Source organism: Patagioenas fasciata, chromosome 4 (assembly GCF_037038585.1).
Source record: "Patagioenas fasciata isolate bPatFas1 chromosome 4, bPatFas1.hap1, whole genome shotgun sequence".
NCBI classification, from domain to species: Eukaryota; Metazoa; Chordata; class Aves; order Columbiformes; family Columbidae; genus Patagioenas; species Patagioenas fasciata.
In genome coordinates this window covers 3,294,341-3,312,070 of record NC_092523.1, presented here as the reverse complement: position 1 = coordinate 3,312,070, position 17,730 = coordinate 3,294,341, and the positions used below count along the sequence as shown (strand labels likewise).

The window sequence follows — 17,730 nt, the reverse complement described above, 5'->3', positions numbered from 1 at the left end:
ACCGGTTTGCTTTGACAAAAGCAACGGAAAACATCATGGAAAAGAATCAAGAGTGATAAAAAGACCTTTTGTAAGTCATTAAATGGGAAATAACGGCACTCTGCTACCTCCCAGGGAGTTTTACCTTGAAGGGGTAAGAATCAAGCTCAACCACAGAACTCTTCTTGACTGCAGCTTTACAGCCTCGCCCCCCGCAAGCACAACGCGTGTCTCAGCAAGGGCACACATCCTGCCACACTGCACCCCGAGCAGAGGCTGAGGGGACCAACCCCTTCACAAGGCACAGAACCCTGTCCCTCCTCAGTTCATCATTCCTCTCAGGGGTAGCTGTTGGAAAGGGCTAAGACCCACAACAACCTACGAGCTCCACAGAGGATCAGCCATGTTCCTACCCCCTCCAACTACATCCCCATGCCCATCACACATAGAATCACAGAACAGTTTGGGTTGAAGGGATGTTCACAGGTCACTCAGTGCCACCCCGGCCATGACAGGGACATCTTCACCAGCTCAGGTTGCTCAGAGCCCCGTCCAGCCTGGCCTGGGATGTCTCCAGGGTTGGTTCAGCCACCACCTCTCTGCCCAACCTGGGCCAGGCTCTCACCACCCTCAGAGACAACAATTTCTTCCTCATGTCCAGCCTCAATCTCCCTTCTTTACTTTAAAACCATCACAACAGGCCCTGCTGAAAAGTCTGTCCCCATCTTTCTTATCGGCCCCTTTTAAGTCCAGAAAGGCCACAATAAGGTCTCCTGGAGCTTCTCTTCTCCAGCTGAACACCCCAACTCTCTCAGCCTGTCCCACAGCAGAGCTGTTCCAGCCTCGGGTCATTCCTGTGGCTCCTCTGGCCCCTCTCCAGCAGGTCCATGTGTGTCCTGTGCTGAGGATCCAGAACTCCAGTACTTATATTTAGAGGAGGACAGAGAATCTACATCTTCACACTCCCAACTCCTTGACAGCATGTAAAGTTTCAGGACAAGCTTTGAATAAAAGAACTCAAGTAGTCAATGAAAACCTGAATTCAACAAGCAATAGAGCTGAAGGGGTAAACTACGCTATGCCAGCCCACTATTTTCTGTCTGTAAAAATAGTTTTATAGATCTAGGAACTACATATCTAAATAACTTCCTAATACTGCTTTTCTTCGTCACTGTTTGAAGAGTTCACAATGTATCAGTCATCACGTTGAGAGCTTAAGGGGACACTCCAGGCAGTGCTCACAAAAAGGGCAGAAAACCCATCTACATTTCTTTTCTGGCCCTTACTTCTCCCCTCAGCTTATCCTCCTCATCATGAAGCTGCCAAGCCTTTGAAAAATCACAACCAGACACCAGAGGTTGAAGGCCTCATCCCCACATGCCATGCCTATAGGTTTAATGCAGGCAGTGTGCTATACCAGCAAGCGTTGCCACCGCTTTTGTGATGAAGTAGGGGTTTTACTGGAGACTGTTACCTAAATGGGTCATTTTACACATCACCCACATGCAAACACCTACAATAAAGCTACTTTTGAGGCCTTGGAAACAGCCTAGAAGACAATTACAACCCAGGAAGATTTAAATTTACTCCAAACCCCTCCACCTTGGTAAAGTTAGAAGGTAAAGTGGTGTCCAAGGCAGACACCAAGCAGGAAGGTGCTTTTAAGTAGCTCAATCCAATGGCAAATTGTTGCTTTGGCCAAGAGACTCAGGCCTGCAGGGACACAAGCTCTTCCCTCGTGTGTAGACACAGCCAAGTCCTCTAGCAATCCTTACAGGAGAGGATGTTTCTGTTCATAAAAAGCACTTTTTAATAGAAGTTACGTATGTTTAAACATACTCTTCTTGCCACAGAATTCCACAGATGAGTCCCTTGTCTTCCCTGACCCCCTTCCAGAAGTGTCCCCTAAAGGCTTTGCATCACCTCTTTGCTTCCCACAAGGGTTTCATACCCTTAGAATTACCAGTTTTGGGACTAAGAGGTCTGGATCACCCCAAAATCAACATCTAACACACCTGTATCCCATTTCTCTGATTTTTTTGAAGGACGTGACACCAACCCTCTGACATCTCCCAGGCGCACCAGTCGCTTTGCTCCATAGATCTACCTCAACAGTGTCCTCCATCACAGTGTCACCACCCCAGGATGCCGCTCCTCATCTAGGTGGGAAACACAACTTTGAGCTTCACCGCTCAGCAGTCACTAAAACATAAAATTCAGGGATTATACACAAGGAGCTGCATATTCTTCTGGTGGAGGTAAATTGCATGAGGAGGCCTTAAATCACGCCGGGGTCACTCTGGTACATGAAACCCCAGAACTAATTTTCCCAGTCGCTGGCGGTGAAAATAAGAAAGCATCATATTGAAAGGATAAAGCAGGAGGCATCTCCTGCCTGCTCACTGCCAGGCAAACACACACCCACACACAGGCTCAGGGATCAGACATGTCTGATTTCAAAGCATTTTCCCTGCTACATTAAACAACTCCCCTTCTCCATCCCCTCCCCAGCTTCCTCCAGAGCACCCCTCGCCATAAAACCATTTATTAAGAGATCGCTGGATGCAGCGGGGACAACCAGAGACCTTCCCCCCCAAAAACCAACCCATGCACATTAGAGGATGATGTTTGAGGTGCGTGGATTTACCAACAGCACCACACTCATCACAATTTAGCCCACCCCAGCAATCAATATCCGAGGGTGCCTCCCAGAGGTGAGCTGCTAGAGGAAGCAAGCCCGTCCATCATGCAGCTGCTTTGCTAGTGGGATATTGTTTTCCCTCCTCCAAGTTTCTTGGCCAGCGTTTCATAGGTGAGCGGGACAAGCTGAGAAGCGAGGGAACGACAACACTTTGGGATTTGGCTGCTGGACAGAATTTGAGCTCTTTGCGTTTTTTTTTCTTCCAGGGGGAAGCTTCATTTTGTTGGGCCCTCTAAACAAAGTGATTTAAGACTTGCAAGGATTTCTTGCATAAGTGCTACACAGAGAGGAGAGAAAGCAAATACCTCCAGAGATCCCACAAGCTGGCAAAGACCCAAGAACAGACCAGTTGAAGCTTTTCAGTAGACTTTTCCTGAAACATTTAAATAATTTAGAAAGCATTCACTCTTACTGACAGCTCTTTCCCTTACAGGGCCCTATCAAAAACCTCATAACTCTTAATCAAAAAAAGAAAGATACCGCAATGGCCCCAAATCTTGGTGGGGGTTGGATGTGGCTTCAAAAAGCTTCATTAGATAGTTTTCTTTGCTGAAAAGCTCCCCTTGTCCAGGCAGGTCTTCCAGAGGCCACCACCTGCCACTTATCTGCAGCGGTACCGTGTCAAATATGCCAAAGCGATTAAGAGACAGTCTGTCAACATTTCACTTGCTTGGGGCTATTCAGAGGAAGGGAGCTGTTCCCTGCAGTGGTTTGGTTGTGGTAAATACTGTGAAAATTAAGCTACTTAATTAAGGTGTAAACTAGCAGCTACAGACTCATCTTTGGTGTTCAGTGGAAGAGATGTTCAAGCACCCAGTTTCACGCTTCAGCAACCCCCCCCAGGATACCAAGACCACGTTTTGGAACACAAAGTGCATTTCTACAACTTCTTTTATCCCCAATCTTACTGCTACCAGACACTAAAGAGACAGCAGTGGCTGGGCCAAGTTTGCAGTGAAGTTATTCCCGCACCCCTTCCCACCACCACCACCCAAAAGGCATCTGGATCAAGCAGGAGACCAGCTCTAATTCACCCCAAACCAGAAGTTAAATCAAAAAACAAGGTAAACACAGTAAACACAAAAAGACACAGCATTGAACTCAGCCACTCGATCACCAAACATTTTCTGTTGTGGTTCCCAGAAAGAAAAACCTCCCCTTGCCATTAAAAGTGAATAGTTCAGAGGATGCTCAAACAGTCCAAAGGATGCTCAGAGTGCAGCCTCAACCCTCCCTACAGAAGAGGCATTTTTAATAACAGGCTTGGCAGGATAACACAAATCACCCCATAGAGTTTCTATTTCTAGGAGCCACAAAACAACAGCAGTGACAACAACAACACAACACGCTGCGGGGGGAAAGAGCCAGCAACATCAGATCTGATTTTACTGTCCATCACCAACCCAAAATAAAAATGCCCTGGTCCGGTGGTGAAATAATTGCAGACTGACAACCCATGATAGAGCATTATTCATTAGGACATTGTTTACCGTTCGTCTACGTGGCTTCCATGGCTACAGCAACAGGGATGATGTTTGCGAGCATTTTTAGATTACATATATGCATTTTGGTTTCACTCGCACTGCACTTGCCCCATGTGAAGCATCAGTATGTAAAGCCTCGCAGACACACTGTTCAGATGCTTTAACATTAATTAGAGAAATAGAACAGAACAGGTAAGACCTCCTGTGCGCCTCTCCCCTTGCATACCCTGAAACTAAATTCAAAGCCTGAAAGCCAGCACTCTGGTTAATGTAAATTGAATTCAAAAGGTATCCTCCATCCTTAAACACAACAGCACAGAGACATCCGGCACAGGCAATAGATATCATCACTAAGCAGCAAAGCCCATTGAAAATACATCAAGCACTGCCTTACTTCAGCAAATTAAATAATTCAAGAGCTGGCAGAGCTGGTTTTCTAGATTTCCTGTCCAAAAGCATCACCCAGCAACATTAGTGCTTCAGTTTTGAGTGGCTTTCTATTTTTTTTAAGAGCAAAACTTACCTGTGCTGGTACTTTAATAGAGATGCCGTTCAAACAGCCCCCGCTCCCTCCGAGCCACCAGCACTTGTTCCCAAATGCCACTCGCTCAGGTGGCCGAAGAGGCAACGCTTGGTGCTTTCTACACGGCTCCAATATTAATCCATCCAGAGCATCTTTCTCCCTCACTTCCGATTGGCGAGAGGCGAATGGGTGGAGTGAGAGGGCGACTCATTAGCTCCCAAAACAGACACCTCCGACCCGGCTCTCCCAACCTGCAACTTCACGCCCGCCAAGCACCGCTCCTCATGCCAAGGGTGGGCTTGGGGTTGTCTCCTCCTGCCACCCCCAGCCCCATCGCAGAGCTGTTTGCTTCTCGTACCAAGGAGGGGAAAGAATATATAGAATTAAAGCGACCCTGTGCTTTGGAGCCGGTGTTTTGTGCTGAATGCTGTATGGACAAAGCTCATGCCTCCTTAAAAGAGAAAAAATAGAAGAAAAGCAGCTTTGTGGCAGCCAGGCTCAACTCAAGTGAGAAGATGCTGTACCTTACAGACAGAAGTACAGGGAGAACAAGAGGATGTGAAGATGCAGGAAGAAAAAAGGGGGGGAAAGAAGCCCACCATAAACAACACAAAAAACCTGCTGCCAAGAGGTATATATTGCAAATTTCTTAAAGGTACAGCTGCTGCGCTCTGCCCTATACAGGGCTGGGCTCCGATGGTTTTTTCCTAGGCTACCCAGCCTGACAGCTCAACAGCAACTCAAGGGTTAACGTATGTGTTCAATGAGGAGCCTGCACAAGGGAACCAGAAACAGGGCGACAAGTCTGCGTTACACCGGCAAGTCGTGCAAAATAGAGCTGGAAAGACCTCACCTCATCCGAGGAGGCTTAAACCCGAGCCCGTCTGCCCGGCGCTCGACTGAGCGGTGCCTAAAACGCTTTGGAGAGGAGATGCCACATCCTCCCCCCGCTCCCCTCCAGCCTATTCTAGTGCTTCACTTTCCTTACAATTCAAGATTTTCATAACAATAAGCCAAGTCTCCCCCAGCTGGATGTTTAAAGCCCGGAGGAATGGTCTATGCTGGCCAAAAAAATAATAATAATAAAAAGTAAAGAAATCTAACTCCCCAAAGCAACATCAAGTCAGCTTAGAAAAAGCAGAACCCTAAAAAAAGGCAGAAATAAACAGCGAGTTATCCAAACGCTGGCAAGACTGGGTGACGCTGTCATCTCCAAGTCCCCTACAGTAATTCTGTGACTTTTAAGTCAAAATTTCCCCAGTAATCGTATTTACCAGGAGGCAGCGAACGCTCCCCAGCGCCAGGCGAGGCATCGCTGTTAGTGGAGAAATTCAGTCGAGCCACATACCCCGTTTTCAGTCCCTGCTACAGACTTGTTTCCGCTGCACGAAACCACAGGCAACGCATGTTTTTAAACACCTCCTACGCATTTTCTCTGCTGAGACTGCTCATCCAGCCTCTATTATTTTCTCTGCATGCCACCTGACGAGCTTTTCCAGGTAAGGCGCATCGTATTCAGCCTGTTAATAAGATGCAAAGGAAGGATTACCGTGGTTCAGAAAGTATTTGAGGGTGGGAGAGACCCTTGGAGGTCTCCAGCACCTTCCTTGCTCCAGGCAGGACCACGTTCAAACTACACCAGGCTGCTCAGAACCTCATCATCACACCTCCTCCAAAATAAGTTTTACATGCAAGGCTCCTGTCCTTGGGACCAGCACCTACACCAGCTCCTAAAAACAGCAGGATCCACTGAGATTCTCCTTAGAGATCCTTCACAGTAAATAAACATGTAAAATTCTGAACCGAGCTGATACTTTAATACTTCCTCATAGTGAGGCAAATCTCCACTAGAGGAGCTTAATACCTTCCCCTATTCCTACACCTGATATCTTTAATAATAGTTCAAAAGAGTCAACAGCATCACAGCTCTAAAGGCAAGAAGAGCCCACCCAGCCTCCAGCAGGTATTTCAGGTTTCAAAAGACCGCCGGATTCGTTTCAGCGAGTGAACGAGCTTATGAAACAGAAGAATGGCTAAGATCAGTTTCTATTTGTATTATTTTCTCCCTGCTGAGGTTGTTTATCAGCTCTCCCTGGGCACCAGGGCGCAGGAGGGACCGGAGCTGCTCCTCGGTGGAGATGACGGCGGCCAAACGAGCTCCACGAGGGCAAAGTCCAACACAACCACCCCAACGCATCCTACCTGCACCACCCCAGTCTCTAAACCCCCCAAAATCTCCATGGGCTTCTCTGCTAGCCCAACACCACCCCATCTCCAGTCGCCAACCCTTTTACCCCCAATCACGCACCGTCCACCAACCCGCTCCACCTCTGCGCCACCAAACGTTGCGGCCACGGGGCCAAATCCTGCGAAGAGCCAGCGCTGGCCCCGAACTGGCCATAGGGCGAGCGGAGAAAGGTGAGCCGGGGGTAGCAAAAAGAAGCCGGCTCCATGAGGACGGAGAACAGAGGAGAGCCAGGTACGAAGCAAACCGCGTCTCCCTTCGCCTCCTTCAGCGGGTACTGTTGGGACATGCAGTCTCCAAACCTTCTCCTCGAGAAGTCCCTTTTTGGAGAGGAATTAGTGCAAAATATATATATATATATATAAAAAGAGCTTCTCAAGCAGCCCCGCTGCTGCTGTCACAGCCCGGCAGAGCACACTGGAAAGGCTGCGTCTTGCAGCCTGTATTTAAACGCCCCTCGCAGAAAGCAGAGATGCAGCACAGGAAGAGACAAATTCCAGCTCTGCGTCGCGCTGATAAGCCAGGTTTATAATATTCAAGAAGTACTGGCATTACTACAATTCCTCCTCACCCACCCACCCCCACCCTGAGGAATATCTTGCGCGGTGGTTTGTTGTGCACAATAAGCAAAAAAGAAGAGAAAGAAAAAAGCTCAATCCCTAAAAAAAATAACACAAATAAATAAATCGGGCTGTTCCGGTGGGAACAGCCAACACGTTGAATAAAACAAACACACGTGTGTTAAACCCTGGGGATGCAATTAGGCTCGGAGCGGGGGGGAAGAGGCGTTTCGCTCCTGGAGAAGGAGATGGCAGCGGGCGAGAGGGAAAGGAGAATGAACTTGATGCTCAGCTCCGTGTCCTATGGGGTGATTCTTCCCCAGGGGATGAGCCCAAGATGCAGCTCCCATTGCTGCAGGGGGTCATCATTAACCCCATCACCCAAAGGGGATAAAGGTCCCCTCATCCTCAACTCCCAGACTGCCCCTTTCTCCTAATTTTCTGCTCCTCCTCTGCCCCCATGAACGGGCAGCACCCAGCAATAACTCATTCCCACCACCATTGCCATTCAAAACCCACCCGCAACATCTTTGAGGTGAAGGTTGGTCCAGCTTCAAGCAGCAACTGGCCAAGATCTCCTCTCCACCAGCTTCAAATTTGGGAGTTTCCCCCCCACCAGAGCCCACATTAACACTAATCTTCATCCATCCCTTGCTGTTGACACTTGCATCAGGTCCTTCAAACCTAGAAAGCCAAAAAGCAACCACAGAGAGGAAAGTTCCTGCCCAACACAAGTATATATCCAGCGTTACCCACTCTGGTGGCGTGGATGGGGTTTTCATGTGTTCTTGCCCATCTTCTCGCAGTTTCTCAGCAGGACATTTATGAGGAGTGAAACTGGACTCTATTCCCTCTGTGCCCAACCCACATCACAGCTTCCACTGGTCCATCAGAGCTTGCAAATACTCCTTCAATAACAGAGTTACACTGGTCTATATATATTTTTTTTTAATTGCAAGTCAGAGCCATGGATGAATTTAGAAACAGGGAACAGAAAAACCCAGGGAATGACGAGTGACAGCTAAGCACTTTGATATCGAAGCCAGCACTGACAGATGCAGAAGCCTACAGTGTTCTGCTCCGAGCCAGCATGTCACCCTGCTCTGCAGAAAGGCTTTATGGGGACCTTACATTAGATTATATTAGGGAAATTATATTGCATTAGAAAATAAGTAAGGATTTCCAGTTTCACCAGGTCCCCAGCACAAATTCCTACAGGAGCCACTTCGCAGACTTCATCACAAACCACTGCTCAAATTAAGATGAACTTTTAAGGAATTGCCTCAGTATTCCCAGTTTTTAACGTTTCTGCACCGCATCCTTCCCAGCGGGCTCCATGTCCCCCTCTGGCAGGGGGATCCTGTCACATTTCGGCAGCAAAGGGAGCTTGGATTTAACATATGGTGCATTACCTGGTGTGCTGGGCAGTCATTTGCCTATTCAGAGTCTAGATGACAATTTCATGAAGATGAGTCATTAAAGCATCCCAGAGAGTTGTATACTTCCAAACAAATCCTACATGAAAGAAACGAGGCTCTTCTAGAAGAGGTTTTGCATTTGGAAAGATGAATTTTGGTGGGTCTGTATTAGGAAGTAGTAACTCAAGTGCCGCACAAGCTAAAGAATCAGAAAGCTTTTGGATAGCAATGACTGGGGCTTCCCAGAGACACCTAAATCACAGCACAGTTTTCAGAATTACTCACTGAAAACAAACACACCCCCCAAAAAACCCAAACACCACCACACAGCTATTTTTCCCCTCCTAGGTAATATGATTTAGCACCTGTCTTAAGGCATAAAGCACATACGCAGAACATCACCACCGTTCTGCAAGGACAAGGCTTGAGCTTTCAGCCTTATACAGGCAAATATAACAGCACCGTGCTAAATCAAATAACTCCCGATTAAAATCCAGCTTCTCAGCTAACATATTTGTCTTCACATTGGCTCGACATAAAAATAAAGCTCCTTTTAACAACTGTTTACAGCCTTAAAATGATTTACTACAGCTTTCCTAGAAGTCAAGGCGCTATGAGTTTACATACAGATATCTTATGCCACTGGGGGAGTCAAGCCAGTGCTCCATGTAAAAGCCCAACTCGTATTTCTAGCTGCGTTCATTTAAACAAGCCAAAGCGTTCCAAGGAACAAGATGAGAGCCGGAGAGGGACTTCCTCTGCGGTATGTAATCCTCACAGAGCGGCAACCATGTAAAAGCCACAGATATTTCAAAACTAGAAGGACGCTGGTTGTGATGGATGAGCCAACGCGTCTTGATTATAGCGAGGAAACGGCTCACGGGGTGGTAGCAATGACTGAGGTGGTGGTGTGGACAGGACTGAAGTGTCACATCACTGTTCTCTTCCAACCTTATTTATAAGACAGCCAGAAAACCAATTCTAACAGCAACGCAGGTGATAAGGGCAAAACACCACCGGATTCATCCAGCCCCGGGTCGAGCTGTTTGTCCCGTGGTTCAGCTACAGCATTTGATGGACAGAAAATTCAGCAAAGGAGGAAACAAAGCTACGTTCACACCTACAAAAAACCCACTTAAGAAGTCCTGCAAACATTGCGTGTTGCAACAACTCAGTTAAGAAAAGGTTCTATGTTCCAAATAGATTATTCACACGCGTATTGCTGGACAGCCCGTCTGCTACACCGGGTCTCAACAGCGACAATGAAACACAGCAGGGCAGAAGAAAGCCGTGCTTCACATCTCATGTTCTTCCTCAAACTTCTTATTAAACGGGGGGGGGGGGGGGGGAAGGAAATAAACCGAGGGCACAATCCTTCTGGAGATCCTCAAGAGGATCTGAGGACCAGGCTCCCTATCGCTGCTTCGCAGGCAGCAACGCTGTTGTGCCACCTACAGTTGCTTTTACTCCAGAACAAAAAACACCCACCGAAACACCGAACTGCTCCTCCACGAACCCAAGCCCCTGTCATTTAACGCAGTGTCAAACCGGCGCTAACGCAGCCATGCTGATGAAGGAAGCGCTTCCTTTGCTAAGGCGGGGGGGCACTTCAGAAAATAACTTCGCAAGTTTAGAGTCAAGCACAAAGTGCAGTTCAAAGCGCATTTAAACCCACCCTTCGCAAAAAACCCCACAACACATCGGTGGAGTTTTTGTTAATGCACACAACTACCCAAACCCTTTACATTAGTTCAGCTTGAAATATACAGTTTCACCTTCCCCCCGTCCCCCCCACCCCCTTTTTTCCTCTTTATTGCGGCTTTGACACCATTACCAACATGAAGTCGGGCAACCGCATCCGCAAGTGCCGGAGCGGAGTTAAACACCCTCCCCTTAGGTACAAACAAGTACCAAAATAGGGAAGAAAACACCCCCAAAACAACAAGCCCCGCAGTTTTCGTCGCTCCTTTACCCCCCTGGTACTTTTCTCACTCCGCATCTGCGCTCCCGGGGCTGGAACATCTCGCTCCTACCCACGGAGCGCAAAATTTGGGGGGTGTCACCACCTCCCTCCAGCCAACAACAAGTTCCTGGACAAAAAGCCTTGAGGAATGATGCAAACAGAAGAATTTCTCAGACTTCTCCCCCCACCCAGCACCCAAAAAGGGGGGAGAAGGATACAACCCCGTCCCCTGCATCCCAGCCCTCCCCGCTGCTACAAAAAAAGCAAAGCTGGGGGGAAAGAAAAGGGGGGAAAACTATGCAAACTGCCGGCAAACACTCATCGCACTTGTGGTGTGTGTCCCCCCCGCAAGGGCTCCTGCTTCTCACCGCATGGTTGGAGGTGAAACACCCGTCGCGCTGCCATGGCCGCCCGGGGTTTTCCTCTCATCCCGTCTTCATCTCCACACTTTTTTTTGCGGGCTTTGTTGTGGTTTCGGAAGGCTTGCTATTTGTTTATTTATTCGCCCGGCCGAAACAACAAGAAAAAAAGCCGGCTCGGCTTAAAAAAAGAGAAATAATAGTTATAATAAATAAAGAAGTGAAGTGGCGGTGCGGGCTGGAAGGGGAAGGAGGGAGCGGCGGCACACCCCCGTCTGGGTCCTAGTGCCCGCCCGCCGCGGCCCTGGGGGTACCCCGGCACGGCCCCGGCTCCACTCGAACAACGAAAAAGAAGATTTAAAGCCTGTTTCTCACAAATCTCGGTTCTCCGGTGATGTGTGTTGATGTCCAGCGCGCCGCCCCATCATTCCGACCGGTTTTCTCTGCCCTTTCAAAACTTCCTCTTAAGTAACCTGGCACAGGCAGGTTTGAGTCAAAAGCAGCCAGCTGGGTTACAAAATAAATCCCCAGGGCACAGCACAGTGATGGACCTCGAGTTTCCTTACAAAAGCAAGCAGCGACAACAACGAAGTCTTTAAAAGCAGGTGCAGAGTGATGCTCCCCAACCTGCACTATTTGCTTTAAGAAAAAGCAGGCAAATTTCTTAAGTTCTTACAGACTTTGTTGCCCCCTTTTTCCCCCCTCTCTGGTGAGTTTTCCCCAGCTGCCATACCTTGTTTGTTCACAACCCAGACAAGCCTTTATTATTATTATTATTAATTTTCCTCCCTGCTATATCATTCTCCCCAGAAGGTGCCAACACCAGGAACACCGAACATGAAGCATTTTGGGGAAGCGGCAAATAAAGCTTAACACCCCTCTGAAATAAAAACAAGGTAGCAATTAGCGACTGGCAAGAGGATGTTTGCATCACCTCCAGTGTGTACACAGTATATCAGGATAAACAGCTATATGACCATAAAGACTGGACTCTTGTGTTCCTCCATTTCCCAATCTTTCCTTCCTCCAAAAGGTTCTGAGCTGATGGAACTGCAGCAATCGGGGAAGTTTGGAAATTAGGGCTGAAGGAGGTTGAAATAAATCTTAAAAGGCTTTTGATTGCTACGGATCCTCATCTCAATGCAACATATCCAGAGTGAACCTTCCCCATCCTCTAAATCAGCAGACCACAGCCATTAAAAAAACACCTAGAAAACCACTTGACACCATTTTAGCTGGAGGTGAGAAATCCCCTGCAAAAATTTGAAGGCTTAAGATACTGTGCAGATCCAGTAAACACCGGATAAAAAGACATTCATGCTTGTTTATCACCTAATTTCAAAGAATCAACTAATTTTCCACTTTTAGATGCTAAGTACCCCCTCCTTCAGCTCACAAGAAGAACCCATTCCCACCCAAAAAACCATCATAGAAGAGTAAGGAGATCTGGTTTTAATCTGATTATGTTGGTTTACAAGATATATGTATTTTTAAAAGTAACCATTTGTGGTTTTGCTGAAGTTCTGCTTACATTGCAGAAGCTAATAGTTGTTTTAATGGTTTAAGCTGTACAAGTTTAATACATTCAGCTCCTCACACAAGTCAAACACATTGTAGTCCTCTTACATCAGTTGACTGGGAGCCCGGTCTCCCAAGTGGGGACCTTGCCTGCACCTCCTGGAAGGGGCAACCAGGACATGCCTATGGGAACAGCTACAAAAGCTTGCAGGGACAACTTTGCAGGGTTGTATGTCATGCAAGTCTCCTACACAGGTTTGTAGACCTGTTTCAAGACCTACATCCCATGAACACACAGCTAATGGTGGAAAACTGGGCCCCATATTAATTTCCTTTTATACAAACCCAACCATATTTCCTTATGATGATGACAAATTATTATAGCAATAGGTGTCCCTTGCTAGAAATATTAGCCCCACCACCAGTATAGCTTTTGGGAAGGTATCAATTTATCCGATATGATGCCAGGCACCAAAGAAGGTATCAGATACCTATTGTCTGGCGCTATCTGGTCTACCCCAGTGTCTCCAGACCCGCTTTTTGCCAGCGCTCTCCACTAACCCAGCTCAGCACGGTCACCCAGAGGGAGCTGGATCCAAGGAACAGCAGTTCCACCCTACCCTGCACCCTCCAGCTCCTGAGTAGCCTCATTGAGCATTCCCCTCCAGCAGGTTTTAACTTTATGCACAAAGACAACCTCTCTTCAAGGCAGATACTCATTACCCTTTCTTAGCAAGTTATTTCTTCTTGACTGTCTGATTGGCATGGGGTAGTTCTTTGTATCTAGGGCTGCTTTGGGAATCCGGTGGGATTTCTCCTTGCCTTCACAACCAGGTCACACAGGACCTGCTCGCCTGGTCCGGCAGGATAAGCCATGCATCCCAGCAGAAGATACTTGGGTTTCCTCCAAGCCGTGGACAGATACCAGGTACATTTGCTTTTTAGTAGGACGCTTTTGCCAAGACCGTGATTTTTCTGGTGGGCTAGCACTGCAGACTGCAAGAATTTGGAAGGCAGAAAGCAACACTAGGTGGACCCAAGCATTGCAGAGAAACTCTTACCCAATGCTCATGCATGAAGTAGTGCTGGGATTCCCTGTGACACAGCCAAGGCTTTAAACGAGAGCCAAGAAGCTGCTTGTGGAATCAACAAAGAAATAAAGCATTACAATACCTGCAGTCATAGTTCATTTATTCCGTTTTAATCATGCTCTGGACTTGTTAAATCCCCTCCTGTCTCCTGATGGTTTGACTGCGGGTCAAGTGAAGTGGAACTTCACTTCCCAACAGCATCTCCTGGTGCACAAGCTGCTCTGTGCAGCTGCAGGAGCGCAGCCCTTCAGGACACTGCAATAAATGCTGCAGCACGGCAGAGGGAGCACAGTGTCCTGCTGGGACCCCCCCCCGCGAGGGGAACCACCAGGTAACAGTTACTTTTCTTGGAGCTTTTATCATTTGGAAGGGTTTTAAAGTGTTTATCCCACCACTAGTTGCTCTTGGGTCTCAGCTGTGGAGCTGAATCTCCCAGCTGTCAGCCACAGCACTGAGGGTCCCAGGTCATGATAGACTTGAATTGGTCCTGCAGAGACCCAGGCTGGTTTGGAGCACTAAATGCACTTTCAATAGTCACAGAAATTCAATATTATAGGCCAAGGTAATAGTGGCCTTGCAATTTGAGTGGTTGCAACCTGAAGACTGAGACACTGGGTGAGTTTACCGTATCCCCCCGTTTTTTTTTTGGTGCCTGTCCTCCAGCCCACCAGAAAAGCACAAATACATATCAGACAGAACAGCATCAGGCCCTCCAGATGCAGCCTCAAGTTATCCTTTAAGAGTCAAATCTTTGAGAGCTGCCCCCCACCTGAGAAACTCAAAAATAGGAGAGAATACTGCAGAAAAATAGTCACAAAATTGCAAGAAAAGGCACAATGGACAGCGGAATCCAAGGATTTTAAGAGACAGAAGCACAAGGAGCCCATGCAGAATCCTGATGCGTTATGGCAAAAAGACAACACTGCTGCTTCTCCTTGCTGATGTTCACAACTAAGGGGATGACCAGTGGGAGAAATTGGTTATATCTGATTAAGAGGTACATAAATACTCATTCATTTGCCTCCCTCCTGTAGATTTCTTTTTTTCCTATGGCTTACTACAGCTCCTAAAGCACCACTGGCTCTCTCCCCCAGCTGCTTGGAGCTCCGCAGGGCCAGCAATGACCAAGGCTGGTGCTGCTGGGAAGCTCCTTTAGATGCAGATTGCACCCAGATGGTGATTTCCCCCTGGCACTGGTAGGAGTGGGGGAAAGCAGCCAGTTTCTCCAGTGTGCTCTGCCAAACCTGCAGGCAGAAACTCCCTGGCAAAAGTCACACCAGCATGCAGGTTTTATTAGGCCAGGACTACTCAGCCAACTTCTGTTACCACCAACTAGGACAGGGAGATGGAAGCAGGACTGAGTGCTCAAACACAGTAACTGTTCTTACCCTAAACACAGCCCCCTCCCCATGTTTTTACCTCATCTCCCAGAGGTATTTAAAGGTTCCTTCAAGCATATAAGGGGAGCAGTTCTCGCCCAACCATTACCTTCTTGGAAAGGAGCTGAATGCCACAGGAAGGGACTACAGCTTGGAGAGAGTCACAGAACAGTTTGGGTTGAAGGGACCTTCCCAGCTCCCCCAGTGCCACCCCTGCCATGAGCAGGGTCATCTTCACCAGCTCAGGTTGCTCAGAGCCCCATCCAGCCTGGCCTGGGATGTCTCCAGGGATGGTTCATCCACCACCTCTCTGCCCAACCTGGGCCAGGCTCTCACCACCCTCAGGGCCAACAATTTCCTGAATCTCCCTCCTTTAGCTTAAAACCATCATCTCTTGTCTTATCACAACAGTCACTGCCAAGAAGTCTGATCCCACCTTTCTTATAGACCTCCCAAGGATCTGACTGCAAAGTCCCTCCTCCAGCACTCCTAAGGAGCACACAGGTAGGGCAGAGAAGAGCATCAGGAATAAACATTTTCCTCCTTGGAGGAGTTTTCCATGTATGCCACACCTTTACAGGAACAGCAGGAATAAGGATTCCCTAACAAAACCTGGGCATCCTGACTGGAAGGTCTTGTGAAGTGTGAAGATGACACTTGCCGGCAGAGCAGGAATGAGCACAGCTGGACACAGCTGGTTCACAGAATCCCAACCTGGTTGTGGTTGAAGGGACCTCTGGAGATCATCCAATCCAACCCATCTGCTAACGCAGGGTCACCAGAGCAGATCACAACATCTGTTTCATATGATGGACACCAACGCTGCTAGAGCTTTTGTCTCCTGACTACATTGGTTAACGGGGACTGAATTAACCCTATTCTCCTTCTCTGGGGCCCCAAGGGCCAAAACATTAACTGTGGACTACCTGGCCATCCCTGGAAACTGCCTAGACCACAAGGCAAGAAAATAATCCCCTTCCCATGTGTCCAATAACAGAGGATGCTCAGGCCTTCCCCTCAGTAGGGATTAAAGAGTTGTTGCTCATCCAGCCATCTCTTTTCACAAGGTATTTCACAAGCAACACTTGAAATCAGGCAGTCTGAGACTGGTCCAGCTCACACCTTACTGGAAAGATGGGGTCACAACACACTAAGACAAGACTTGGTCAGACTTAAGTGCCCAGTAGTTGGGCTTATCTTAGAATCATAGAATGACCTGAGTTGGAAGGGACACACAAGGATCATGGAGTCCAACTCCTGTCCCTGCACAGGACAACCCCACGGGTCACACTGTGTGTCTGAGGATGATGTCCAGTCTGTTCTTGAACAGTCAGGTTGGGGCTGTGACTCCTTCCTGGGGAGCCTGTTCCAGTGTCCAGCACCTCTGGGTGAAGAACCTTTTCCTAATGATCTTGAAAACAGAGGGATCAAGAACAACATTTGGTGGCCTGCTAAAAAGTTCTGTTAGCAGAAGATTTGTCTTGAGACCCTTCCAGGCTGCAACCAGTGAGTTGTAAGTTTGACATGGACTTGTGGGCACTGAAAGCTTCCACCAGACAGCACAGCGCCGTGCGCTCACCTTGGCTCACTGATTAAAGCATCTGGTACAGTACAGAACATCTCAGGGACTCTGAGGCTCCCTGCAAGTCCCACATGGAAAGCAGAAGGGAAAGATTTCCCCAGGCAAGTGACAACACAAAGCCTAATTTAATCTAGACCTCGGAGTCCTACAGCACACCAAATGCCATCTCAAGTCTTCCCATCTCTTGTAGGAAAGCAGAGGTGCAGCACAGCTTAGTAGGGGAGGTGAGCTAGAAAGCAAGGGGAGGTAAAGTAGACAGAGCAGCTCAGGAGAGGAACCATGGTATGTGGACTCCATTGGTCTCACAGCTCTGGTCTGTCTCCAGGCTCCTGAGCACACTCTACCTGAGGGCAGGATTTGAGCCATAATTTGAAGCGATATTGCTCATTGTTACCTTGGTATAAAGGAAAAAGCTACTTTTAAGTGAGTGTGGCATTGAAATCCATCTCTTAAGAAGAAACTTAGGCTCTAGCCTGCCACTAACACTTGAGTATCAGTTTACCTTCCTGAAACAATTAAACAGGAAGTCTCCATGGAGCTCATCAAAGCACATCTCCATTTCATGGCTCATTAACAACAGGATACAGTATCTCCACATGTATCATTGCTCCTTAGACCCTATAGCAGCAGTCAGCCAAGGACCAGAGAGCCCAGGCTCCATCTCTTCCTTGCCAGCACATTCCCGAGAACCAACACAAAAATCATAGAATAGTTTGGGTTTGAAGGGACCTTCCCAGCTCCCCCAGTGCCACCCCGGCCATGAGCAGGGACATCTTCACCAGCTCAGGTTGCTCAGAGCCCCGTCCAGCCTGGCCTGGGATGTCTCCAGGGATGCTTCATCCACCACCTCTCTGCCCAACCTGGGCCAGGTTCTCACCACAAAACATTTCTTCCTCATGTCCAGCCTTAATCTCCCTCCTTTAGTTTA

General features: G+C 48.0%; 1 protein-coding gene across 6 annotated transcripts in view; it reads right to left on the bottom strand.

Moving 5' to 3' along the window:
• The window catches only part of SLC4A11 (solute carrier family 4 member 11), a 142,862-nt gene that overhangs the window by 87,037 nt on the left and 38,095 nt on the right, over positions 1 to 17,730 (bottom strand). For 2 of the 6 annotated variants that reach the window (XM_065836670.2, XM_065836671.2), the window contains exon 1: positions 6,996 to 7,328. The exons of 2 other annotated variants lie outside the window; for them this stretch is intronic. In XM_065836670.2, coding sequence (XP_065692742.1) covers positions 6,996 to 7,221 — 226 coding nt within the window. In that variant the 5' untranslated portion in view covers positions 7,222 to 7,328. Of the gene's footprint in view, positions 1 to 4,687; positions 5,017 to 6,995; positions 7,329 to 11,241; positions 11,500 to 17,730 lie in introns of those variants that run through there. 2 more of the 6 variants (XM_065836672.2, XM_071808440.1) reach the window with 2 other exon arrangements.